Here is a 26,414-nt window from a genome sequence, read left to right as displayed (position 1 = left end):
TACTACAAAGCAGCAACTTTAGACGTTGACAGTGGGCTATACTGGGGTCAGGCACCTTGTGACGGCTGCACTGGGTACAGCCCGAGGCCGTCTCAGGTGCCTGGTTCAGGTAGGCCACCCTGGTATCTGCACTGAGAGGGACGCCTCTTATCTCCGAGTCCAGCTGTGTTCTTAGAGTACAGTGGTGGTTGTGTTTGTCTTCGTTATATAACCAGTTTCACAATGTAAGGATTATGGGTATCAGGTCACCTCCGGGCCTCACTGCCCCTTTGCGGGTCCGGCCAGGTGGCATTCTTGTTGAGCCCTTACCTTTCGCTTGGCTCTGAGTCTTCGAATCAGGGTTTTGGAAAAGCCTTTACTGATTCGATCTTGCATCAGGATTTCTTTCACATAAGCTTTTTATCTTCAACTTATCCTATTACATGTTTTAATACAAAATAATGAGTCCCTGTAATCCATGAAAATCCTCCTTGAAAGAAAAACTAGTGAATCTGATTTGAAATGCAGCTGACACAAAAAAGAAATCTCTGTGGAGTGACACTGGTGTGTGTTTTTCCCCCCAGGAAATCGTAAGTGCACTGCCGTTTGTCAAGCTTTCCTTAGATGACTTTCCCGACAACAAGGACATTCACAGCGACCTGCACGCCTACGTCCAGCACAGAGTGCACAGCAGCCAGGACATCCTCAGCAATATCTCCCTGAACGGCAAGGCCGACGCCGCCCTCATTGGGAAAGTGAGCAGCCACCTGGTGCTGCGGAGCCTCGGCTCCTACTTGTACCTCAAACTCACCTTGGACCTCTTCCAGAGGGGACATTTGGTCATCAAAAGTGCCAGCTACAAGGTGGTGCCCGTGTCTCTGTCCGAGCTCTATCTGCTGCAGTGCAACATGAAGTTCATGACCCAGTCTGCCTTCGAGAGGGCGCTTCCGATTCTAAATGTGGCCCTCGCGTCCCTCCACCCCATGACGGACGAGCAGATCTTCCAGGCCATTAATGCTGGCCACATTCAAGGGGAACAGGGGTGGGAAGACTTTCAGCAGAGGATGGAAGCCCTGTCCTGCTTCCTCATTAAGAGACGGGACAAAACCCGCATGTTCTGCCACCCGTCCTTCCGGGAGTGGCTTGTTTGGAGAGCAGATGGTGAAAACACGGCCTTCCTGTGCGAGCCCAGGTATGACAGGACGTGGTCTGTCAGCTCTTTGCAAGGGCCTGTTGTGCACTTGGGGAAGGAATTTTGAACGTGATTCACTTTTTTTTTTATGGAAAGGCAACACAGAAAAAAAGGAATTCAGGAGGAGCAATGGAAAATTCTCTTGGCTACTAACCAAAAGCTTCCTCCCTCTAATTGCTAGAACTTTAGGACTCCTCAGTACATTTGGGTAAGAGAGGAGCTAAGCAATGCCTTGGTGCTACTTCTGTGCCATCCTGTCCCCTGTCACAGGAGCCATCCATGGTGGGAAGGTGTGTATCAGCTCCAGGAAACAGTGGACTTCTCTAGAAGCTGTTCCCAGCTTACTGTCTTTCCCTGGGGGTCTGTGGACTGTCATGGACCCCCAGCACCCCTCCCCATGTGCCACTTCATGAGCACACAGATTGTCCCAGAGATCTAATGTGGCTGCTGGCCCAAAGGGGAGCACACCAATCACATCTGGTTGCCTCGTTTTGTACTTGTGGTTTAGGTCAGTGTAACAGCCTGGAATCTGGGGTCAGGAGGACTGAGGTTCCAGTCTCAGATGCCCCATTTATGAGATGGTGGTGGGGTAGCTACATCTGTGAAGGTTCCACTGACGATTTGCAGCAGGGTGGGGCCAGGATGCAGTTCTCCCTGTTGCTCAAGGGAAGAGGCAGTGGTAAGCCTGCCTGTTTTGCAGCCTAATGCTTGGACGGTGTAGGTGCTTTCAGATTAGGGTATGTTCTTGACACCGTTTATTTCTGACCCTGGCCTTGGCCTGTATCTTTGCTGTCTTGAATGGCTTCTGTTCTCTGTGAGTCAGAATTGATCCTGACAACTGCAGCAGGTCGGGCAAACTGTCAAATTGCCCTTTCGGGCTGGATGTGGCATTTGTCCAGATGCTAGGGTACAGAAATGAATAAGAACTCGTGGTCAGCACGCCACCTTTCTCCCCGTGAGTGTTGACAATGTTGACTTAATAAGTCTAGCTGCTACTTCATGTTGTGATAGTATTGTTTTCTTAGGTGATACTGGGTTATGAATTTATCTTTTAAACCTGGTAACACCCAGGTTATTGAGCCAGACTGTAATAACTAGGTAAATTTATGTCATGACATACTTAGGCAAGGAAGGTTATTTTCTAGGAAAAGTCAGATCATTTCCTGGGAAGATAGGCCATCACTGAGTCTGTAGAGACGTAAAAATAAGCTGAAAGACTTCAACAATGGGTGTAGACTTGTTATGGGGGGTTGAGGCAGTAGTAGTTGGGCTGCTGTCACAGTTACGCTATACTCCCTCTTGGGTGTCAGGTGGCACTGAGGCCATGCAGCCTGGGACAGAGCTGAGAATGGGATGACCAGAGGGTTGTCACCCATGGCCATGGACTCCTGAATGCTGGTGTGTCCCTATAAGCAGGCATGGGGGCTTACAGGGCCAGAGCCAGGACTAGGCTGTGGCACTTGGGGTGCAGAGGAGTTGTTACTGGGTTGGCCCAAAAGTCTGTTATGTTTTTTCTGTAAAAGGCATTTTTTATGTTCACCAACAGCTTTATTGATTTGGATATTTTGAGTATGTTGGCTATCTCCTGCTACTGGCTTCTGATGGGTAGAGGCCAGGGGTGCTGCTAAACATCTTCCAATGCATAAGACAGTGCACAGCAAAGAGTTACTTGGCCAAAATGTCAGTAGTACCAAGAAACTTCAGAAACCACTTTTGACATGTTTGATCAGTCACAGCACTTTCTCCATACGCTGCACAAATATATATATTTTTTGCATTGGTTGCATTTTTATCTTTCTTGAAATAATAAAGTACAATATGCTGAAAATGTTGCATATTTTCTTCCATCTTCAATATTAAGATGGCTGCACAAAAATCCATCAATTGTGATTTTTTTTTAAATGTACGCTGATATGACGGCTGTCACAATACAATCTAACAGGATTGTTTTGAGTGAAGTTAGAGACGACTATGCGCTATTAGAGCCATTGTATGGAAAAAACCATAACAGACTTTTTGACCAACCCAGTACTTCTCAGAATTGTGCAAGTCAGCATTTACCCAAGACCTGTATAGTTCTTGAACTTTAGTCAGCAGACAGACAATATATAGAACAATATTGGAAGGAAGCTGCCAGACTTAGTTCAGCAAAAGTTTTTGCATACCCTCCATGTGCAGGTCATGTGACAGATACAGAGATTCCTGGGACGAGGGCCCCGTCCTTGAGGGCCCTGTCCTTTTGAGGGCTTCCCACATGGGAGGGCAGGTGAGGCTCATGGTGACTGCTGAGGGGAGCCAGACTGCGCATGGGCCTTCAGGAAAGAGAACAAGAAGCTTCCACTGGGGGAGAGCATTTCTGGAAAATACTTCACATACACAGTAACATTTGAATTGGGCCTGGAAAGATGGGTAGCATGTTTCTTCCCATACCAATTAGTGGTAATTTCCCCAGTTACAGAAAAGAAAAAGGAAAAAGAGTCCAACACACAGAGACAGTGACACTTCATTTTTTATTTCTTCCCTTCCCTGCATTTAAAACATTTTCCAAATTATTTTTCTGCATTAAAATTCCCACTCTGCTTATTTTGCTTATTAATACATCATGGCCATTTAGAAAGCTGTTTGGACATCTTAGTAGAGTGTCATTTTGTATGTCCTCGGAGGCAAACGAGAGTGTCCTTCCCTGTACCCATATTGTAGTCTCTCGCATTGTTTCTGTTCAGTTATACACACAAAAACCTGTTGTGAGTATCTTGGTGCTTTCCAGGAAAGCAGCAGAGTTCGAGAGAGGTCTGCACTAAAATCCTGTTCCCTTTAGTGCCTTGTGTAATTTTTGTGCACCAATTATTTTAATTGACAAAGAATATCACCTCACTGTGCCATAGTGGCTCTTATAGACCGGAGCACTTCAGAGGGTCTGCTCCTCCCCCGTCCTTCCTCCCTCCCTTCTTTTCTTCATGTGTTTGATTATTCCTCAGGTTTGAATCCAGGAGCAGAATCACCAAGTTAAAGAATTAAGTTACTCAGAATCTTCATTTACATCACCTAGACTTAAACACAACTCATATTTGGAAAATTTGCTCCATCTGTTATTTTTTGTTGAATACATGATTGAGTTCATGATATTTTACCTGAAATAATTGATTATAAATCTCAAAACAGATTTTCGCCCCTAACCACAATGCCATTCTAATGCCCAGAATATTGATGCTGCTCATCAGTGTCACCACCCATGTGGCTGTGCCCACGTTGCCCCACTTCCTCACACTGTTTCACTGTGTGGCGTCAGGGTCCAGATGAGGTTCATAAAATGCATTTTCTTGTGTCCCTTTGAACCTGTAGATTCCTTCCTTTTTGTTTTTTTCTTTGCATCTTATTTGTTTAAAAAGAGCAACTGGGTTGTCTGTCCTGTTAGCATCCCCTAACGTGAATTTTGCTGATTATGGTCTCATGGCCGTTTTTAATGTGTTTATCACCTTTCTTTTCTATAAGTTGGTAGTTAAATCTAGAAGCTTGATCATGTTTTATTAAAAATTTTTTTGCAAAGATACTTAATTAGGTGGTAGAGAATACTTCCGTCTTAATGTGTCTCAGAGCCATTGGCGATCATTTCCGGACCCTGTGATTCATTAAGATCGCCCAAGGACTCTTTAATCTGCAGCAGTCTCCCATGCAGTTTTTCCCACGTCATTGACTTGAGGAATGAATGGGTAGGGTTGCCACAGGTGGAACCAGGCTATTGCGACAGGAGGAGCTGTGTAAGGCATTGTGTCAGAATAAGCTGGCTGTGTTCTGGGAACAACAAATCAAGTTAGACTGGGGCTTCGGTCATGGGACAGAGAAATGGAAAGAAGTACATAAAGGCCATGTCTCAGGAGCGTGGCCTTTTATCAGTCACCTCTGAAGAACTTGTGAAAGTTCTGGAGTGCAGATCATCTACTCGGACAGGGGGTGGTGGGGCAGGGCGTGGGGACCACTATGACAGCCGGGAGTGGGGGCTTGTCCAACCTGACTCCAGGATGCAGTGAGGTGGAGACAAGCTTTGCTGAGATAGGTGGGCATGTCTTGACTTTATGGGCAGAGTCGAGGAGAAGAAGGTACCGTATTAAGGTGTTAAACTAGGAGTGGCCTTGCTCTCAGAGAGGGTAAGAAAGGCAGAAGGTGTGAGATGGGTTTTGCAGAGCAGGAGTCAGCTTTTGTTTTCAGCAGTTTCAGCTTGTGGGGTCGGCTGCTCCCCCAGCTAAACAGGTTCTGATGGCAGGTGGGATCTCAGGTTGTAGGAGAAGCTGGAGTTGAAGAGTTGGCAGCACTGGTGGAGAGGTGGTGGTGGGACTTGCCGAGGAGGCATACTTAGAGGAAAGGGAGCACTGGGCTGCTGGGGCGAGGAGGAAGGTTTCAGGGAAGGAGGTTGGGGTGGAAGGGCTGCCGAGACATGAAGGAAGGTGAGGATTAAGAGGAAGCCATTGTCTCTTCAGTTCAGGAGGAGGTCTTGGACCCTTAGGGACTCTTTCCACTGGGTTGTGAGGAGTGAAAGGGGAGAGCCAATATCCTTGATTGGAAAGTGGAAAGATGGAAAGGTCTGGGGTTGTGTGAATGTGGGGAAGGGTTTTGTTTTTATTTTTAATGTACAGGATATGGGACATTGTTGGAAATATCCAGTGTGGGGAAACACAATCCATAAAGAAGGAGAAATTGGAATGCAAAGGAATGGGGGCTAAGTGAGGGGGCAGCTTGCAGCCTTTGTCTCATTGACCCTGTTCACAGCATCATTCTAGCTGGACGTCCTCTTGTTTGCATGCATCTCCTCCAGTCACTGAGAGCTCCCCAAGAGGAGCACCTTCCATTGTTCCCACCGAATCCCCAGTATCAAGCAAGCATGGTACAGGAGGCATGGCAATGAACAAATGAATGAATGGGAAAGCATGTTTTGCTGGTTAGAAGCATGGGCTCTCACATTGGGTAGACTGCGGTTCAAATCTCTGCTCAGTCATTCAGCAGCCATTTGGTCTTGGGCAAACCACTCAGCTATTCAGGCCTGTTTCCCCATGTAAACAAATTGGGAATCATAATACTTAGTGATTCTCAGGTCGTGCAGCTTAAATAATTCAGTTAAGTTTCTGCCTGTGGCACAAAGTAAATCTTGATATGTATAAGCTTTGCAAAATGAATAGACTCATGAGTGAAGGTAGACTTAGAAGGGTCCCGTGATCCCAAGGCCAAGAAGAGAGGAAGAAGAGGTAGCTTGGATGTAAGGGAGTGCAGGTACCAGCAGCTGCACAGTGAATTGTCTTCTTGGAGAGGAGGGAAGCCACACGCTTAGCTGGGAGCTTTGGAAACCTTTGGCCCAGCCATCAGCACATGCATGGTTATCCCCAGTAAGGGCTGACACATTTTTGTCATGGACATGGTTGGCACGACCGCAGAGCTCAGCAGACGGGGAAACTGAGGATGGCTGAGCCGTGGTTGGGAGAGTGGCCCTGACTGGAGTGATGTGGACCAGGTGGGACCCTAGGGCTGGCCCACAGAGAGGGGCTGGGGAGAGTGTGGGGTCTGGAGCATGAAAGATAGCAGAGAGCGGGTTCCCTGCGAACACAGGAAGAAGGGAGCAGGAGAGGTGGGAGCATGGGAGGCTCTCACCTGAGAGGGAAGCCCCAAGCCTGAGGTTTGGGAGGTGAGTTACGGGCATGGATCCCTGGGTGATGTATTCACAGGGATCCCCCAGACCCTTACAAGACATTGTCCTGGACACTTAGTGGCAGACTTAGAGTCATGCCTTCCCCTGTTGTATAAAAAGCAATCTCTTGGCATTCACCTGCCTTTATTTCCTTATCTTTAACACAGTTTATAACCTCTTCGAGAAACAGGATGTTTCTCCAGGATGCATCTGGATGAACACTGTTGAAATCATGAATACTTTTAATCATCTGGATTAGCAGCTATCAGAAAACACCTTTAGGAGAATATTTTTTTCCTATAACGTTTATCTTTTTCTCCACAAATACCTGCTTCCTCCCTCTCCCCCAAATTCAGCACTTCACAGTTTTCAGGTTGATAGAAATGACAACAGTTTGCACTGTGCAGAAGGCCCTGTTGTCGCAGTAAGCAACCGTTAGCATCTTTTCTGAAGGGATTGGCACAAAGATGTGGAGTCCGCAGGAGACAGAATGAGTCCCACAGAGGCGGAGGGGAAAGAGGGTAGCACGGCTCCTCCTGGAAACAGGCACTGGGGCATTCATTGGTCGTGTCGGCTGAATGTCCACCAGGCGCCCAGACACAGCAAGGCCCCTCATGCATCTCGGCTGTCTTTCCCCCACAACCATCATGCTCCGTTCAAGCCTGGAATTCTTGGTGTTTCTGGTCATGAGCTGTTGCTGTGCAGGACCTGGCTTTTCTTCCCTCCGGTTGGAAGGTCGTGTCCTTTGGCCCAGGGTTACGCCAGTGGGGGTTGTCCTAAGGGGAGCCCTGAGTGGTGGGTCCTGTGCTGGCTATGCTCCACTTGTCTGTGTGTGCATCATCCATCTATATCCGTCCATCCATCCAAGTGGATGACTTACTAAGTGTTGGGCATTTGTGACATAGACAAGACCCCTAGTTTTGTGGAGTTTGTTTTTGTGACAGGCATAAATAAGGCGATAACAGAGTGACGACAGAGAGTGGATGGTTCTAAAGATAAAGACCTGCCCTGACCTAGGGCTCCCCTCTGGGTCTCTCCATGGAGGTAGGGGAATCCAGAGAAAGCCCTTAAATAACTTGAAGAACAAATAGCATCAGCCATCTTTTGTAAAGAGGCAGCTTTCCACCGTTTTGTGTGGTGAAGCTGAAGTGCTGGGATTTCAGGGTTAGTGCGGCGACGTTCTCACCTGGGGCCAGCGGTGCGGGGCCGTTTGTTACAAGTCTCTGTGTTTCTGGCCGCAGGAATGGGCACGCTCTCCTGGCATTCATGTTCTCGCGACAAGAGGGCAAGCTGAACCGCCAGCAGACCATGGAGCTGGGTCACCACATCCTGAAGGCACACATTTTCAAGGTGAGACACACACCACTGGGAGGAAGGGTCTCACCATTGTTGTCATTGTCTTTGTGAGTTTTTGGAGATTTTCGACAGTTTTATCAGTCCTCTCAGAGCCCTCCACAAACTGCCCTCCAAACACAACCCTCCCCCTTCTCCCTAAAACTAACCACTGTTCTGACTTAGAATCACTCACATTTGTAACTAAATGTTATGGTGACTTTTCCCCCTTTAAGTCCCTTTAAAGTTTCTTTTCACCTAAAGTTGCTATTTCATTCATTCTCTTTTGTTTCCTTGTTACTTCATTGTCAAAGAACATGAGTGACTTGAACTCTATATATTTTGTTTGTTTTTTTGTCAGACAATTTATTTTTCTGAATTTAGAATCAGGTTCAACTTGATCTCTGGTTTTGTACCACCTGGATTTTCTGGTGGCTCTTATTTCTCACAATCTAGTTTAACATGTTCCTCTTTCCTTCAGATTCCCTGTCATTTGGTAGTTGTATCTAGAGGCTTAATCACATTTAGGTTTGATTTTTTCCCCCAGGGTGTCATTATTACTTTGCAATTAGAGTTCAAACTCTGTAGCTCTACACAGGGCTGCTTGCAACAGGAGGCACAGCATTTGTGCTTGCTTCCCTTCCGGTGAGGCCCTCCGCCTCTGCAGGCCTCTGCCTGCACTCATTCACTCATTGTGGGTTACATAATGGTGATATTTTATCGCTTATTCTTCCTTTCATTGACTGGAGAACTTCTATAAAGAGAAGAAACTTTCTCCTCATCAGCCATCTCTCCCCAGGCTTGCAGTTCAAGTGGCAAAGGCCGGTTCATTCCTTGACCCTTAGTTTTGGGTGGACAGGCTCACAGGTCCAGGCCTGCTTAAGCTCGCACCGTGTGTCAGCTCGACCTGCGGGCCCTGGTGCGTGCCTGCTTTTAGACTGGTGCCGAAGCAGAAAAGGAGGAGTTGAGGCTGATCTCCCTCTGATTGTTTCCAGGGCCTCAGCAAGAAGACGGGAATCTCTTCAAGCCATCTCCAAGCCCTGTGGATTGGGTACAGCACTGAGGGACTGTCTGCTGCCCTCGCCTCTCTCAGGAATCTCTATACTCCCAATGTCAAGGTGAGCAAGTAACTCTTCTGCACAGAGAAGCAGAGCCCCAGCCCCATGCTGGCAGCTTTTTCTCCATCCCATTCTCCCTCCCCGCTGCCCTGGGTGGTGCCAAAGGAGATGGAGGAGCTTCTAATGATGCTCTTTCCCTGATGTAAATCACACAGACTTGAAAGCTCTATTACCATTTCTCTTCTAAAAGTTTAGCTTTCCCTCAGCAGGAAGAAGTGGGTGGTCAGGGGAGGCTATGTGAGCACAAGGTGACCATTTCAGAGCCGATGTGATAAGGAAGCAATTCACAAAGGAAACCAAAGGTCAGAGGGAGATTTCCAGGGAAAACTGATTTGAGTGTCCCGAGTTCCTAATCTGGACTGCCTCTTTATGGTTCATAGAAAATTACACATCGATGAGTAACACAAAGCAATATGTATACAGAGGAAAACTACTCCTAAAGCTTGTGTGTGTGTGTGTGTGTGTGTGTGTGTGTGTGTGTGTGTGTGTGTTTATGACCTCAGGAAGCATGTCGGGGTTGGCCACTGCTGAGCCCAGGCACCCTCAGTCTTGGTCAGTGGCTCTCATGTCACAGTATCCTGCTGAGCTTTTTAGGGTAGATTTTTTTCATTCCTCACTTAATGCAGCCTAAGAATCTAAAGCATGCAGAGGCCAAGTATCTGGTTAAATCAGCAGAGAAGGGTTAACTCCCACCAAGTAAGGGAATTACTGTTTTACATTGTAGCAGCTGGCAGCCACCTTTTCCAGTGCAGAGCAGAATGAGATTGTAAATATTTTCACATCTGAGCTTCCTCACCCACTTGACACATCTGCTGGGCTCCACAAGCCCTGACGTGCCCGGCGGCCTGCAGAGGCTCTGAGGCACGTTCCCAGGGAGCCAGGTCTTCCCTGTCCATCACCTCCAGGAAAACAGTCATACCTGTTTCCCCCTTAGTAGTGAGGGCGGCCTGATGTGGTAGTGCAGCAAAGGACAAAGGAAGCCCTGTAGTTTCCAGGCATGTCTTCCACTTCTCACTTTGGGTTCATCAAACTCACCTGGGAAGGGGGCACGTGCCCCAGAGATGGTGCTGGGGGACACTCCTGAGAGACTTCCGCATCGCCTTTCCCCTTCTGTCTACACCGCCCCCATCCCCAGCACACGCACTGGATGCGTGCCCGGGGGTCTGGGCTCGCAGAGCACTTCCCGTGTCCCGGAGTTGTTTGCTCTGCCCCTGTCTCCCTTCCCTGCCTTCCTGGTGTACTTTCTTTCTCTCTTTTTTAAAAGATTGAGATATAACTAACATCTAACACCATATTTCACATATACAACCTAATGGTTTGATATTTGTATGTATTGCAAAATGACTAGCACAATAAGTTTAGTTAACATCATCACCACATAGTTACACATTTTTTTTCTTGATGATAACATTTAAGATACACACTCTTGGCAACCTTCAAATACACGATACAGTGTTATTGACGACAGTGACTGTGCTGTACGTTCACCCCACCTTTCTGACACACAGAGGGGAGGGTGTAACGAAGCCTGGGGGTGGAGGGGATAGAGGATGCTGAATGAGAAGCCCGCGTGCCCGAAGGACCGCGCAGCAGTGCTCTGACTCCGGAGCTCTGCTGCCCCGTTTAGGGCCCTGGTGTTAGTCAGAGAAAGACCACCGCCTCCAGGGGGACTCGGGCAGGGTGTTTGCAGAGATCAAAGTGCTGCCTCATGTGGGTGGACTCAGCCCCCTGTTAGGGTCTCAGACTCGATGGTCAGGAGCACATTGGATCACATGCTGACACACCCCTCGGCTGGCGCCTGGGAGCAGGGCCCCCTGGAGAACCGCTGCGTGTTTGCATCTCTCTCCAGACCTGGAGGTGTTGTTTGCATCTTTCTCCAGACCTGGAGGTATGAGCGCTTGTGTCTCAGCTGAGCTGCACACACAGGTCTGTGGGCAGATGGACAGGGAAGCTGTTGGTGTGGTTAAGGAGAATTAGCTTCAAGCTGCTTCTATCAAGGGAAGCACTTCCTTTCTAGGTGGAGTTACTCAAAAAGAAAGGTGGAGAGCACAGCTGAGTTTAAACCTCACATGATAAAGTATTAAGAATTTGTGTTGTACTTACATTTCATAGAAATTGGGTTGAGTTTACAATAATAACATTGTTTCATCTTTTGTCTCAGTAAAAAGTATACCTTTTGGCTTGTCCATAATTTAAAAAATTTTATAATGATGGCAAGGAAGAAAGAAATAAGAATAAAAATGGAAATCTCTGTTTTTACTGCTTAAATGAATTGTGGGCACAGAAGTTATTCCTTTAATATGGAGAAAGTTAAATGGGAAACGCCATACTTGTTGAGTATGAGTTTTTAAGACAGTAAATTAAAAGGGGCAGCATAACACTGCAGTGAACTTGACCCTCCTGGGGTTGTAAATGCCCCTCTTTAACATACTTGCTCTTGTCAGCATCTCCTCTTTCCTTTGTCCTAGAGAGCTCGGGTCACCTACACCCACCCTGTCCCCAAACCCCTACAGCTTGGTTACAGGGTTTTGAGACTTTCCATTATCCTTCTGTTTCCTTTTATCTTTCAGGAAAAAAAAATAAAAAGGTTTTCACAGACTCTTGAATAAATTACAGTAATTTAAAATTATGCATGCAATTAAGGAACTTTTTTTAGAGAGTATTAAATGTTGTCATACAGGAATGGATGTCATTTTGAGCAATAATTACAGTTTGTCACTTCGGTAAATTAAAGTGACTTTGCTCCAGAATGATTATTTGGTTAGATGAATTTTAATTTTAATGGCATGCCAGTGACTTCTAACAATAGAGTCTCCCGTTGCCCAGTGAGCAGCCTGCCAGCCCAGGCCCTGGCCGGCCCACTGGGGCCCCTGCCACCAGTGCCGCCAGGCTCCCGTCCAGCTGGCTGTTTGGCTCACCCTGTCCCATGGGACTGGTTGCCAGCCAGGGGCTTCCCAAGCCTGTGGATGCAGGAGGCTTTAGGCTGTGATTCTTCTCTCAGCTGAAGGCAGGGAGGAGAAGAGATGGAGGTAGGCACGGACTCGTCCCTTGGCTGAGAGGATCCGGTCATATTCTGCACGACAGGGAGGCCATGCCCAGTGTAAAGGGGCTGTGTGGATGGGAACCTCCAGGATACTATCAGGGAACTGAGACTTGCACTTTCCGATCATGCAGGCCAGGGCCTCTCCTGTTCCTCATGATCGCTTCTCCGACCCTCAGCCCCTTCCTGTGTCCTTCTGCTCATTAAATCCAGAAGTTTATAGATAATATTGCCATTACCAGATGTTATCCAAGGAGACTGTCTGTGGTGGTGATGGCTGGAAAATTTCCATATAGTTGGGGAAAATGTAGAGGATGAACCATTTAAACCCCTTCCGTGAACGCAGAGTAATCTCAGTGAGAGCTGCTGCACTGCCCCGTGACAGTCAGTAGCTTTGCACCCCGAGATAATCTGTGCTTCATTCCCCCTGGGCCTCAGCCTTCTCACGTGCCAAACGGAGGTAACAAAAGAGCCTGTCTCACAGTGATGGGAAACCTCACCAAGCTGTTCAAGTTCTAGGAAAAATACTGGGCATTTATTACATGGGCAAGTGAACTGTTTTTGTTAGTGCTTTGTCTCCTTTCTGGAAACCGAGACTCTGCTGTGGGCACTCGAAAGCTTCTGGATGTGCCTGTTGGTGGTGCTGAGGAGGAGCTGCCTGCCAGGGGTTTTTGGTGGGTCCAGGTGACTCACACCTGCTGTCGGGTTAGTATGAGGTGAGGCAGTGCCGGGGCAGAGCACCCTCCTGTGCCTTCTCCTTGTCCCTGGGCTTTTTGTTTCTTCTGAAGAGTCTGTGAAAGGCGGTTGTCATGATCGCAGTGAAAACTTACATAGCGCTTACAGGATGCTGAGGACTGTGCTGAGTGCTGTGCTTCTGTGTGTGTGTCATGTTCACTTTTAATCTTCACAAGCACCCAGTGAGGTGAAACTGTTTTTAATCTCCATTTTTCAGATGAGACTGAGAGCAGTGAGTAGCTTGCCACAGATCACACAGCTGGAAGTGTGCCTGAGTAAGGGCATGCCCACGCTCTACAGGTTCATCTACCATCTCCTGTGTTCACAGCTCTGGCTGCCAACTGGAGTCACTGGGGAGCTGGGTGCCTCAGCCAAGGCAGAGTCTCCGAGGGTGGGGTGCAGCATTGGACACTTTAAAGCTCCTAGCTGGTTTCCGTGTGCAGCAGGGTGAAGAACCATGGGTTAGGGTAAGACCCACAAACCTATTGGGGGTTAAGCAGTAAAAATACCCATAGCATTGCACCATGAAGGAAATGTTTTTTTTCCCAGGAAGCAAATAAGGTGTGAACTGTTGAAAAACATCTTTAGGAAAGCTTTGCCCTTAAGTGCATACCATCCAGGTAATGTCTTGTGAGGTGTCTGCAAGACTGTACTGAAAGTGTACCTTCCGAAGTTGTTAGCAGAGAGTCCCTGTTGGGTAGAGTGGGGTGGTCTACTGGCTGTTTTCTCAGGAGGCCCCTGAAGCTCAGAGAGGTTGAATAATGTTCTGAAAATCACACAGCAAGTTAGTGAAGGGGCTGATTGAGAACTCAGACAATTTAATCCATCATCTTTTTTCTCAGTTTCATCCATCTTTCTGTTAGGCTCGTGGATCACAGGAGGTTATGGGATTGGTGGGAGAGGGGCGGGAAACTGGCTGCTCACCCAAGGAATTACGGGCCGTTCCTGCCCGTCCTGTGGTGAGCAGGGTCTGGGCTGCCTCCCAGCAAGGGGATGTTGTGTGCGTTCTGAGAAAGCTGCCAGGGCTCTCCTATATTCCTCTTGGTAAGAATCAATTTCCTTAGCTGCTTTAAAATCCCCAAGTATTTCACCAGCATTATCTTGTTCTTTCCATTCCTAATGGTAGTTACTCAAGGTGAAATCACTTTCTAAAAATCCCTTACTTTCATTTAGCACTTACAATTTTAAATACTTTCAAATCCTATTTGAGTCTGGTGCTGCTTTTAAGAGCAAACCCATGCAGGTTTGCAGAACAGGCCCGGTCACAGGGGTGAGGTCATGTGTTAAATGTCGTTGTAGCACAGGGACACCTCTGATTTCTCTTCTGAGTGTTCTCTGCCTTTCCATCCATGAGTGCCGGCTGGCTCGAGGCTGAGTGGGTGCTGACCTGGGTGGAGCTAGAAGAGGGTCCCCTCCGAGGGCCGTAAGTGACAGGGCATGTGCTGGCTCATGGGGCCTCCTCAGCACTGTGCATGTCCTGTCCTTCCTGAAATGCAGGTGATATCCTGGAGGTGGGGAGACCTGGCACGTGGGCCATCCTGTCGTGGAGGGCCTTTGTTCCCCACTGTGCCCTGTGAACTCTGGAATCTTACGGCCAATGCCCAGGGTTGCTGGGGGCCCGGGGGTGTGGTCTAGTGTGTGGACAGGTGTGCACATGTGCAGAGGCCTGTGGGCAGTGCTAGTCTGTCACCTGCATCTACAGAAAGGTCATTCTTGGCAGAGGGAGCTGTATGGGAAAAGGCCAGGAGGCTGAGGCCTGCTTGCTGCTATAGTGCAACAAACACTGGACCCTGCCCATGTGGCCAGAGTGCGGGAAGTGAAGGGAAAGGTCTGGGAGAGGTCGGAGAGGCTGCTAGGTCATGTGGGCTTCAAGCTCCAGCAGCAGCCAGGACACAGCAGAGGTTACACTCTGGCTTCTAGCCAGCCTTCATGCTGTCACTGTTCCGAGGGGTGGTTTCATCACCCAGTAGCATTACTTTCTATAGTTTGTGCAAATCCCATCAGCTACTCCTGTGGACACTTATCTTTGAAAGAACTTGGAATTTATATGATGTATCATCCTTCTGTATCTTTTAATGATCCCTGGGACTCCAGTCGAGTGAATGATGCAGTCTCTGGTTCTCACACCTGGTGGGCAGCCTGGAGGCCTGGCGGGGAGGCGGGGGGGAGGGGGGGGGGCGGGAGGTGCTGCCCAGACTGTGGAGGGAACTGGCAGAACAAATGCAGGAGGCATTTTAATAGGTGTTAAAGGGCTGTCATTTTTTCAGTGATCTGGAGAAATACAGAAGATATCAGAACTACAATTTGCATAAGTTATTCAGTGATTTTACTTTAAAATTTGTGGAGAAACCGCCCCTCATACCTGGATCCAAGTAGTCCAGTGTGTGGTGGATGTAGTAGTTAGAAGAGGGTTATTTTTAGGAGTCTGGAGCTGCTGACGGTCCTGGGCACGGGCATTTTCCTGGGTTCCGCTTGTTCTTTTAGGTCCACGTCCTAGGGAAGAAAGGAGCATGTTCGCATTTACTTCTGGCCTGGTTATCGCAGTGATAATTACTTAACCCTGTGATGATTATTGCATTGCCAGAAACATTAATTTTGTTTTTATTTAGATTAAGCAGTGATTTTTCAAGTGTTGGACCCCCCAGACCAACATCATTAGCATAAGCACCAACAGCATTAGCATATGCTGTGAACTCATTAAAAAGGCACATTCTCAGGCCTGACCCCAGATCTAAGTGAATCAGAAGTCCAGGAGGTGAGGCGTGAGAATGCACTTTTAGAATTTTTTTGTTTTTAATTTTATTTTAAAAAAAAAGAAACCCATAAAATTTATTGTCATAACTATTTAAATTTTTTTAACTTTTAGTATAGTTGGTATGTATTAGTTACATTGGTTTCAGGTGTAGGTACAATGCTTTGACATTTTTTATACGTTACAGTGTGTCAGGCCCCTAATTCTAGTGATGACCTGTGGCGGTGCAAACTTATCATGGTGTCATTGACTGTTTTTCCCTTCCCTCTGTTCACCCAGCCCCCACACTCTCCCTCCTGGTAATCATCCCTTTAGTCTCTGTTTTATCATAACTATTTTTTAAAATATCCTTTATTGATTATGCTATTATAGTTCCATTTTTTTTCTCCCTTTTATTCCCCTCTACCCTGCACACCTCCTTCAACCAGTATCCCCCGACCTTAGTTCATGCCTGTGGGTTGTACGTATAAGTCCTTTGACTTCTCCATGTCCTATACTGTTCTTAACCTCCCCCTGACAATTTCGAACCTACCATTTATGCTTGTTATTCCTTGTACATTTCCACCCATTCTTCCCCCTTACCCTCCCCTCTGAAAACCCTCCATGTGATCTCCATTTCTGTGATTTTGTTCCTGTTGTTTGATTAGTTTGTTTTTGTTTTTGTTTTTTGTTTTTTTTTTAGGTTTGATTGTTGACAGTTGTGAGTTTGTTGTCATTTTACTTACTGTTCATAGTTTTTATCTTCATTTTCTTAGATAAATCCCTTTAACCTTTCCTATAATAAGGGTTTGGTGATGATGAACTCCTTTAACTTGACCTTATCTGAGAAGCACTTTATCTGCCCTTCCATTCTAAGTGAAAGCTTTGCTGGATAGAGCAATCTTGGATGTAGGTCCTTGCCTTTCATAAGTTGGAATACTTCTTTCCAGCCCCTTCTTGCCTGCAAGGTTTCTTTGGAGAAATCAGCTGCTAGTCTTGTGGGAACTCCTTGGTGTAGATATCTATCTCCTTTTCTCTTGCTGCTTTTAAGATTTTCTTCTTATCTTTAATCTTGGGTAATGTAATGATGATGTGCCTTGGTGTGTTCCTCCTTGGGTCCAACTTCTTTTGGACTTTCTAAGTTTCCTGAGCTTCCTGGAAGTCTATTTCCTTTGCCAGATTAGAGAAGTTCTCCTTCATTATTTGTTCATATGTTTTTAACTTTTTGTTCTTCCTCTTCTGCTTGGCACCCCTATGATTCGGATGTCAGAATTTTCAAAGTTGTCCTGAAGTTCCCAAGCCTCTCCCCATTTTTCTGAATTCTTGTTTCTTCATTCTGTTATGGTTGAATATTTATTTCTTCCTTCTGCTCCAAATTGAGTCCTGATTTCCTTCCCATCACTGCTGGCTCCCTGTACATTTTTCTTTATTTCGCCTTGCATAGCCATCACTTCTTCCTCTATTTTGTGACCATACTCAACCATTTCTGTGAGCATCCTGATTACCAGTGTTTTGAACTCTGCATCTGATAGGTTGGCTATGTTTTCATCGCTTAGCTCTATTTTCGGAGTTTTGATCTGTTCTTTCATTTGGGCCATATTTCTTTGTTTGGGCACACCTATTATGTAGTAAGGGAAAGAACCTTAAGTATTTGCCAGGGCAGGGCAACCCACTTTGCTGCGTTATAGTGCTGTATGTGGGGAAGGAGTCTGAAAGGAAACAATGCTGCTTGCTTGGCTCTCAGCTGGCTTTCAGTCACTTCGTCTGCTACCTACAAGCAAATGGGGCCCTTCTGGTGCTGATTTTTGGGTGAGTGGGTTTGTGTATGTTCTAGGACCCTGTGGGTCTCTCCAACGAACTCTCCTGTGAGGCTGGGAGTTTCTTCCACCACCCAAACCCCACATGTTTTTACAGCCAGAGGGTTTGAGGCTTTATTTCCTGGGCTGGAACCCTAGGTGGCATGGTCTGTCTCCCTCCCCTGTTGTTCCTCCTGGTTTATCCACGTGTCCTCTTGCCTGTGTGCCTGTCTCCTTCCTTCCTACTGATCTGAATGAATGTTTCTTCTTTAACTCTTTGGTTGTCAGACCTCCATACAGTTTGATTTTCTGGCAGTTCTGGTTATTTTTTGTTTTTAAATTTGTTACTGTCTTTTGTTTGGTTGTGTGAGGCGGCAAAGTGTATCTGCCTATGTCTCAATCTTGGCCGGAAGTCCTATCTTAACTGTTTTTAAGTGTAGAATTCAGTAGTGTTAAGTATATTCACATTATTGTACACTAGATCTTTAGAAGTTTTTTTCATTATGTAAAACTAAATCTTTATACTCATTAAACAACTCTCATTTCACCCTCCCCCTGGCCCTTGGCCAGTAGAACCTCCATTCTACTTTCTGTCTCTGTGAATCTGACTACTGTGGGTACTTCATGTAAGGAATCATAATATTTATCTTTCTGTGTCTGGCTTATTTCACTTAGCATAATCTCCATATGGTTCATCCAAGTTGGAGTGTATGTCAGAATTTCCATCCTTTTAAAGGCTGAATAATATTCCATGTTATGCAAATGCACGTGCATATTTGTTTATCCATTCAATCATTGAAGGACATTCAGTTTGCTTCCATCTCTTGGCTATTGTGTATAATACTGCAGTGAACGTGGCAGAGCGGACATCTCTGGGATCCTGATTTCGTTTCCTTTGGATATGCACCCAGATGTGGGATTGCTAGATCTGAGGGAACCTCTACAATGTTTTCCATAGCTGCTGCCCATTTTATGTTCCTACACTCAGAATGTGCACTTGCAACACATTCCCAGGTAATGCTGGCAGACATTCAAGTTCGAGGACCACTGGATTAAAATGAGAATGCTGCCCTTCTCCCCAAAAGTTGTTGTAAATATTGCCCTGGCCTGGTGGCTCAGTTGGTTGGAGCATCATTTTATACACCAAAAGGTTTCCGGTTCGATTTCCAGTCAGGGTACATACCTAAGGTGTGGGTTTGATCCCCAGTGGGTTGCATGTGGGAGGCAACTGATTGATGTTTCTCTTTTACTCTCTCTCTCTCAAGTTAATAAACATCTCCCTGGGTGAGGATTAAAAAAAAGTTGCTGTAAATGCTGTGAAATTTATGTAAGAAATTAATGTTGTTGGGGTATGTTATCCAACAGGTGAGCCGCCTCCTGATTTTGGGAGGGGCCAATGTCAACTACAGGACAGAAGTGTTAAATAACGCCCCGATCCTGTGCGTCCAGTCTCACCTTGGCCATGAGGAAGTGGTCACTCTGCTCCTGGAATTTGGTGCCTGCCTGGATGGAATGTCAGAGAACGGCATGACTGCCCTCTGCTACGCGGCAGCTGCTGGCCACATGAAGCTGGTGTGTCTGCTGGTCAAGAAGGGGGCAAGGGTAAGCAGCAGCCTTCCCCAGTGGGTGGGAAGTGTCGTCAGTTCCTTGTTAGAATTATTGACTGGGCCAGTCTTTCCTTCATCTCTACATTGTTGAATTGCGATGAATAGAAATTGCCCCATAAACAGAAAGGGTGGAGCTCAGGCACTGCTGTGTGATGTTGGCCGAGTGGGTGCTCGAGTGCACAGCCATGGAGTCAAGGGGCCTTGTGTCTTGCTCCTAAGCTCTTACTCTGCTTAAGGTTGCCCAGGGGAGGCAGGCTACCAGGCAGGTCCCTTGCCACCAGCGGCAGGCATAGGGCCATCCTTTCAAAAGCCTACAAGTGTGGACCTAGAACTTACCACAGAATTTAACACAGCACTGATAGGTTGAAAAGATTTAAATGTTTGATTTTTTTTTCTCACCTTACTCCATTTCATGCCTCTTTTGAAACAATAAAATGAGTTCCATGGGTCTTAGCCCAGAATCCTCATCTCTCCAACTACCAGCTGGGATGTCGGGCAAGTTGTTGAGGCTGCATGCCTCCGGCTTCTCATCTATAATGTGGGCAAAACAATAGTACTACAGGGCTGTTGTGTGAGCATTAAATAAGTGAGCACGTTAACCTTTTTATTCAGTGAGTTACTGCAGGAGCATCGGTGTTCCTAGATTAGATGAGGATAGAGCCTAGTGCATAGTGAAGCCCATGTGGTTCACTATGAGCATTTCGTTGTGGCAGGGGAGGGAGATGTGCTTTGAATGGCAACAGAAATGGATTGCTGATATTTGCCTTTATGTTGATCAGGATATTTAAGGTTCAACAAAAAGACGTTAGGCTTTAGTAGCAAAGGGAGCCTTTTTGGTTTTTCACATGACGTTTGGAATGGCTGAACTTCAACTCAGCTCATGGAAGAGGAGAGTCATTGCTGTTAAGCCTTCCAGCGGGCACATTCATGCACATCCCCACGCCTCCCTTTCCCCATCCAAACCGTGACCTAGCTTTATTCAGAGGCCGACAGGAACCCTCCCATCCCAGCTGAGAGGTCTGTAGGAGGAGGCCAAGGGTCAGAGCATCCCCAGAATGTGCAAGCAAGGAGAGTCTGTACTCTACGCCCCTCTTCCAGCCTAGTATTCTCAAGTGTAGTCAGGGAGTGGCACGTTGTCTGCTGCCTTTGAACCCTCAGGAGGTACGCAGCACACGAATGCTCTTTGTGGCTAGCTGGCCTTCCCAGCTTTGTAGCCACATTTGACCTACTGACTTGTCCCTGGTCCCCTGCCTGCACATGGCCTCCTTCCCCAGTCAGACGCCACTCAGAGTCTCTTCCTGACCTTCCTCACTCACGGCTGGGTTTTCCAGATACTGCCCTCTTGCTGGCCCTGCTGGCTTAGTGACTAAAGAACTGCTCTGCTCCCCCAATCATAGCTTGTCACAGCGGATTTAGAACGTTCCACTCAAGGGACTGGAGTTGGTAAGCACAGGCCTTTGGCTGAGCTTTTGGTCTGCGTCCTCACACCTGCTTCCCAGAGAACTTGGAGCTCCCAGTTGTTTGCTGAAGAGACACAGGGAGTGAGCAGGGTGGCCTGATAGCTGGTTCTACAAGGGGAACCCAGAACCTGGAACAGTGCATTCACCATGTCCAAGTAATTCCAACGGGGATTTGGTGTATTCCAGAAAGATGTGTTGGGACAGAAACCCCATGTACATATGCAGTGGGATGGGGTTTGCACACAGCACTTGGGTGGCATCTGTGCTCTCAGAGAAAAGGTGACCTAAAGTGTGACCTTTCCTGCTGCTGCTTTCCAGTTGGACCATCTGGATAAGAAAGGCCAATGTGCGCTGGTCCATAGTGCACTGAGGGGCCACGGTGATGTTCTCCAGTACCTGCTGAGCTGTGAGTGGTCGGCGGGTCCTTCGCAGCCAGGCGCACTGAAAAAGAGCCAAGCCCTGCAGCAGGCATTGACGGCGGCTGCCAGCATGGGCCATAGCTCGGTGAGTGCGGCTGCCCGCTTCCTTCTTGGGAACCTGGAAGCTGTAGTCCTGTGGGGTGGGTACTTGTGCCACTCATCTTCTTCGGGGTACTAGCCTGTGATGCAAGGAAGAGACGAAAGAAAATGAGGATTTCAAGAAACAGCGGTTGGTTTGACCATGCTTAGCCACAGTCCAGGGCATTGGCATCCTCTGATGGGGGCAGACCGTCCCATGTGCCCTTCATAACACTCGTAATGTTTTTTCTCTGCTCTTCCTTGTCTGTTTCTCTCTTCCTTCCTCTTCTACTTTTATCCTCTTGTCCTTCGGCCTTACCACCTCCCCACCCCAACACCCCCCACACACTTTGGTTCATTCCTTTGTCCTTGTGATCTTTTAAAAATAATCACATGGGATCCGAATTCTAAAATTGTTCTTGAGCGCACTGAAGGATTTAAAAAATACACCATCAGTGCTCTCACAGCCTGCAAGAAAGACTGTCGTTTGCAGTTCCTGCACCAGAAGAGACCTTCCAGCAGTAGTTCAGTAGGGCACTTACTGCTGGTAGGTGTTGGCAGTCCTCTGTCTGAAGGTTTAATTGTCATCTCCTGACAGTGTGTCTGTGAATTTAATAATGCCTTTCCTGCTGCCTTCCGTGTATTTCTCACTCTGTGTTATCCTCAGGCAATCAGACTTGCCAGTATTTGGTAAGAGTTTTCCCCACAATGATTTAAAGTAAATTTGGGTGCAAAGCTGGCTGGCTGCCTTTTGGCATTTAAAACACAAACACAGACATACACAGCTGTGTGCACACACATGGGTGCACACACATTAAAAATACACATATACAATGTACATTGGTGCAATATATTGCCACAAGTTGAATGCAGAAACATAAGAGAATAGAAAGACATGAGAGGTTTACAAAAATACACAACACCTGTCAACCTCTGTTTTAGTTTTGGAAAAAATACTTTCTTAAAAAACCATATTTCATAAAAATGAATTGTTATATATGATAGGTTTATGATAAACTCAGCTTGTTTGAAAGCTGGCTGGGAGGAATGCTGTGTAAAAGCAACCTCAGCCCAGCCAGTAATGGCTTTGTGGAGAAGGGCAGGATTCATTCACCAAAACACTTGAAGGGCATATTATATTGGCTTCCTAATGCTGCGGTACCAAGTGACCCAGATTTCAGAGGCTTAAAACAGCACACACCTATTCTCTTACAGATCTGGAGGTCAGGGGGCTAAAATAAGGTGTTAGGAAGCCAGCGTTCCTTCTGGAGGCACTAGAGGGGAATGGTTTTTAGCTTTTTCTAGTTTCTGGAAGCCACCTTAGCTTGTGGCCCCTTCCTTTGTCTTCAGAGTGCATCACTTTAGCCTATGCCTCTGTCTCCCATCCCCCTCAGACATGCTTCTCCTGTCCCTCTTTTAAGGAAGTGGTGGTGACATCAGGTGTATGTGAGATACACACCGAGGTAATTCAGGTTAATTGTCCCATTTCCAGATATGTAATCACATCTGCACATTCCTTCTTGCTATATGAGGGAACATTCCCAGGTTTTGGGATGAAAGTATGGACATATCTGAGGGTGTTGTTCAGCCTACCACAAAGGGTGCAGATCAGGAGACAGGAAAATGGCTTCGCCGTCCTCTCCTGCTGCTGCTGCTGCTGCTGCTGCTGCTGCTGCTGCTGCTGCTGTGTGGGGCGAATGCTGGCTGTGGTCTAGGCTCCAGTACATCGATTGTCCATGAGCCAGGTTCTGCCTCCACCCCTATGGCCCCACCTGCCCTTTGGTGGGGCAGATGCCCATATGGAAAAGAATAGCAACACTGTTGGAAGAAAAATCATTTGGACAATATTGTTTATTTTATTGAAGAGATATGCATTGTCTTGTCTTCTCTCCTTGTGAAAATGGAGTCACCATCTTCCGGCAATTTATGCAGAAACTGCCCTCCCTGTGATCTCCTGGGCCCTGTGTTGATGGGGCTGGCATATCTGGGTCATGCTGGAATTCATTAAAATTCTGAGTACCTGTAATCCTGAACAATGTTGCTGAAATTCACTGAGATTTTTTTTTATCCTTCCCAAAGTGAAAGTGTGACTAGTGTATGAATTCTGCTTGAAAAGGTTTTCATTATATATTCTCTGCTTGTGCAGCATGAGATAATCATGGTGGAAAAACAACACACTCTTTCCTTTGATACGAGGGCTCTAATAAGCACATACGGCTATGAGAACTCATTAAATCACCTTGCCACTCCTGACAGGTGGTCCAGTGCTTGCTGGGGCTGGAAAAGGAACATGAAATAGACATCAACGGAGCCGACACGCTGTGGGGAGAAACAGGTAATTACGGTTCCATGTTTACGGTCTGGACCAGCCTGCTGTTTGGGCCCCATTTTAGCCTCATCGCCTTACGGATGATTTGGGGCACACATTGTCCTGTTGTTGCTTTACTGTGAGGCATTTGAAGCCTACAGCTTTTATTTATTTTTTTTATTTAAAAAAATTTTTTCACAGTATATCATTTTATATATATGTTTTAAAGATTTTATTTATTTATTTTTAGACAGAAGGGAAGGGAGAAAGAGAGGTAGAAAAACATCAATGTGTGGTTGCCTCTTGTACACCCCCTACTGGGGACCTGCCCCACAACCCAGGCATGTGCCCTGGCTGGGAATTGAACCAGCAACCCTTTGGTTCACAGGCTGGCATTCAATCCACTGAGCCACACCAGCCAGGGCTAAAGCTTACAACTTTTAAAACTTCCCAAATGAGCAGTAAAAAGTTTCCTAAAAGCATATGAAATTTGAATCATTTCAAATTAGACTAGAGGTTCCTATTAATCTGATGAATGTCAGCCAAGATACCTACAAAGGTATTCCCTTAACCTAACCAACATGGTCTCCTGTGAGCATGGCAGGAACTTCCAGCCCCAGCTGCAGATGCTGCAGGTGCTGCAGATGCTGCAGGTGCTGCAGATGCTGCAGATGCTGCAGATGCTGCAGATGCTGCAGATGCTGCAGGTACTGCAGGTGCAAGAAAGGCTGTGGCCTGCCTGCCTTGTTGAATGAGAGCAGGACCCAGGCCTCGAGGGCCTACTTAAAATACTGAAAACAAGCTACCAAGTCCATGTCCGTTGCTGTGAGGTATGTGTGTTTCACTGTAGCAAGGGAGGGAAGCTTGCGGTGAGTGTGTCTTAATGAAGATCTGAGTTGGCAACCTGTCAGCTTGATATGGAGAATTCTGCTTTGAGGTTTTCTATTGGACTGAATTGGTATTGGAATGTGAGACTTGAAGGTACAAGTCGTTGAAAAGATGTAGCCAACAGTGTTGAATGTGTACTTGCAGGGGATGCACTTCTCACAACTTCCACCTCTCCTGTGCAGATTTGTTTCCACATGCTTCTGAATTATTTCCTAATAAGCCACATGGCAGTGCATAGAGTTTGTCAGCTAACTCATACTTAAGAAAAGCCTCAGAGTTTGGGGGTGGGTAAGACACAGGCCTGCTGCACCTCAGGGCCTGGCGTCCTCCCCAGGGGTCTGCCACCTGTGGCTGGCAGTGCTGGTGTGCTGCCTCAGGGGGTGGTGGCCTGGCGCCTGCTCCAGGGTGAGTGCAGGACCCCAAACAGGGTTGAATTATGCTTGAGGCTAAGTGTTTAGATTTCATTATTGTCCTTAATTCTTTACAGAGTCTTTCCCCTGCACATTTAAATGGTATAGGCTGCTCTGCACTCTGGGGAAGAAACAGTTACATCCACTTCCATCTTGTGTTGTGGGCAGCAGTTACTTTGCCTCCTTGGCAAATGAGGTACTTGGTATCTGCTTTCCAGGGTTGTGGTGAAGACACAGATTCTTGTCCAAACATACCTAACAATAGGAACCCCAGCATGTGGGTGCCTAGACATCCTGATTCAGCAGGTCCTGGGGAGCCCGGGACTCTGTTTCTTAACAGGCACCCCAGGTGGTGTCAGTGACTCGCGCTTCAGGACAGGCAGAGAACCACGGTGAAAGCTGTGTGAGGTGTCCAGCTTTTGGTGACACAGACTGAGAGGTGCCCAAGGTGGCGATGGGGTTAGTGCTAGTAGTAGCTAATGGCACACCAGAGCTCAAATGGGAATCTCCAACCTTTACTACTGATGACGATTTTTCTTTCTGGAAGAAGAACCCAGAGAAGGGCTGTATTTGAAGGCACTGTGTGAGTGGTCTGTTGTGTCTCTCGATGACCCACCCTGAATTTCAGGACCGCCACCACCTCCTGCCCAGCCCCCCTGAGAGTCTGCTAGGTTGATGGCTGAAGAGTCATGGAAGAGAAACCACTGATTCCCATCAGTCTTAATGAAAAGTTGAAGAACGGCTCAGTCCCACCTTCCAAAGCATAACCTTCAGATCACTTGCAACCTAGAAGTAGTTCTCACTCTTCCTCAGCAGGTTTCAAGGTGAAGTTCATCACCCAAGAGTTTGAGGGACTTGGAAAAAAATTTATTTACACCAAGAAAAAGTTGAGCACTGTTTCTCAGGTGCGCGGGGCCCTGGGGGCTCTCTGTGGGCTGTGTGTCGGTAAAATCGGTCTCACCTTCTCAGCATTTCCCATCTGCCACCTTTCTCTTGTGTTCCTTCAGAAACGACCACACTTGCCTGCTCCCCTGCTCCTCCTGATTTCCTGGTCTGTGGTTGTCAAAGAAGGCTGTACTTTGAAATCTTGCAGAGGAAGTTTTAAATGAGAGCATCTGCAAATTTGGGGCATTGCCCAGATCATGAGGTCCTTGTTTGGGATTCGGCCACAGAGGGCCCACGTTACCCAGCCCCCTACGCCCCCGGAACAGAAGGCCCAGACAATGAGAACACAGACGGGCATCAGCTCACTGTCCTCATTCCCACTGAGCAGCAACCTGATGGTGCCCTGGCCGTGTGGCCTGTGCTGCTCTGTGTCCTGCTTCTAATTGCTACGGACCCTTGGAAGGGAGAGCAGTTGTTTTGCTTCCTGGTTCTGTTTGGTCCTCATTCCTGGGTGTGGTCAGTAGTGCTTTGTGTCTCAGACCCTCGAGAACGGAGCTTGTCTGTCTCCAGCCACGACTTGCGGGCAGGATCATGAGTCTGATTCTGTCTGGAGTGTGGGAAGATGACAGAACAACTGGAAGCTCTGTGTGAATAATACAGTTCATTACATGTCTTTAAACACTTGTGTAAGTTTAGACCAGTCTGTCAGTGTAGCTTCAGCTGTGAACATCATGTCTTTAAAATACCCGCTGATGGGGTTAC

General features: G+C 47.1%; 1 protein-coding gene across 10 annotated transcripts in view; it reads left to right on the top strand.

Annotated features, from left to right (window-relative positions):
• TANC1 (tetratricopeptide repeat, ankyrin repeat and coiled-coil containing 1) overlaps nt 1–26,414 on the top strand; it is a 224,223-nt gene that overhangs the window by 170,473 nt on the left and 27,336 nt on the right. For all 10 annotated transcript variants that reach the window (XM_045837935.1, XM_045837722.1, XM_045837884.1 and 7 more), the window contains 6 exons: nt 564–1,171; nt 8,087–8,195; nt 9,173–9,295; nt 18,963–19,199; nt 20,983–21,168; nt 23,418–23,496. In XM_045837935.1, coding sequence (XP_045693891.1) covers nt 564–1,171; nt 8,087–8,195; nt 9,173–9,295; nt 18,963–19,199; nt 20,983–21,168; nt 23,418–23,496 — 1,342 coding nt within the window. The remainder of the gene's footprint in view (nt 1–563; nt 1,172–8,086; nt 8,196–9,172; nt 9,296–18,962; nt 19,200–20,982; nt 21,169–23,417; nt 23,497–26,414) is intronic.

Source organism: Phyllostomus hastatus, unplaced genomic scaffold (genome assembly GCF_019186645.2).
Source record: "Phyllostomus hastatus isolate PE091 unplaced genomic scaffold, TTU_PhHast_1.1 phas_contig_1, whole genome shotgun sequence".
NCBI classification, from domain to species: Eukaryota; Metazoa; Chordata; class Mammalia; order Chiroptera; family Phyllostomidae; genus Phyllostomus; species Phyllostomus hastatus.
Note: the sequence above shows the minus strand (reverse complement) of the source record. Positions and strands in the feature narration are given on the sequence as shown.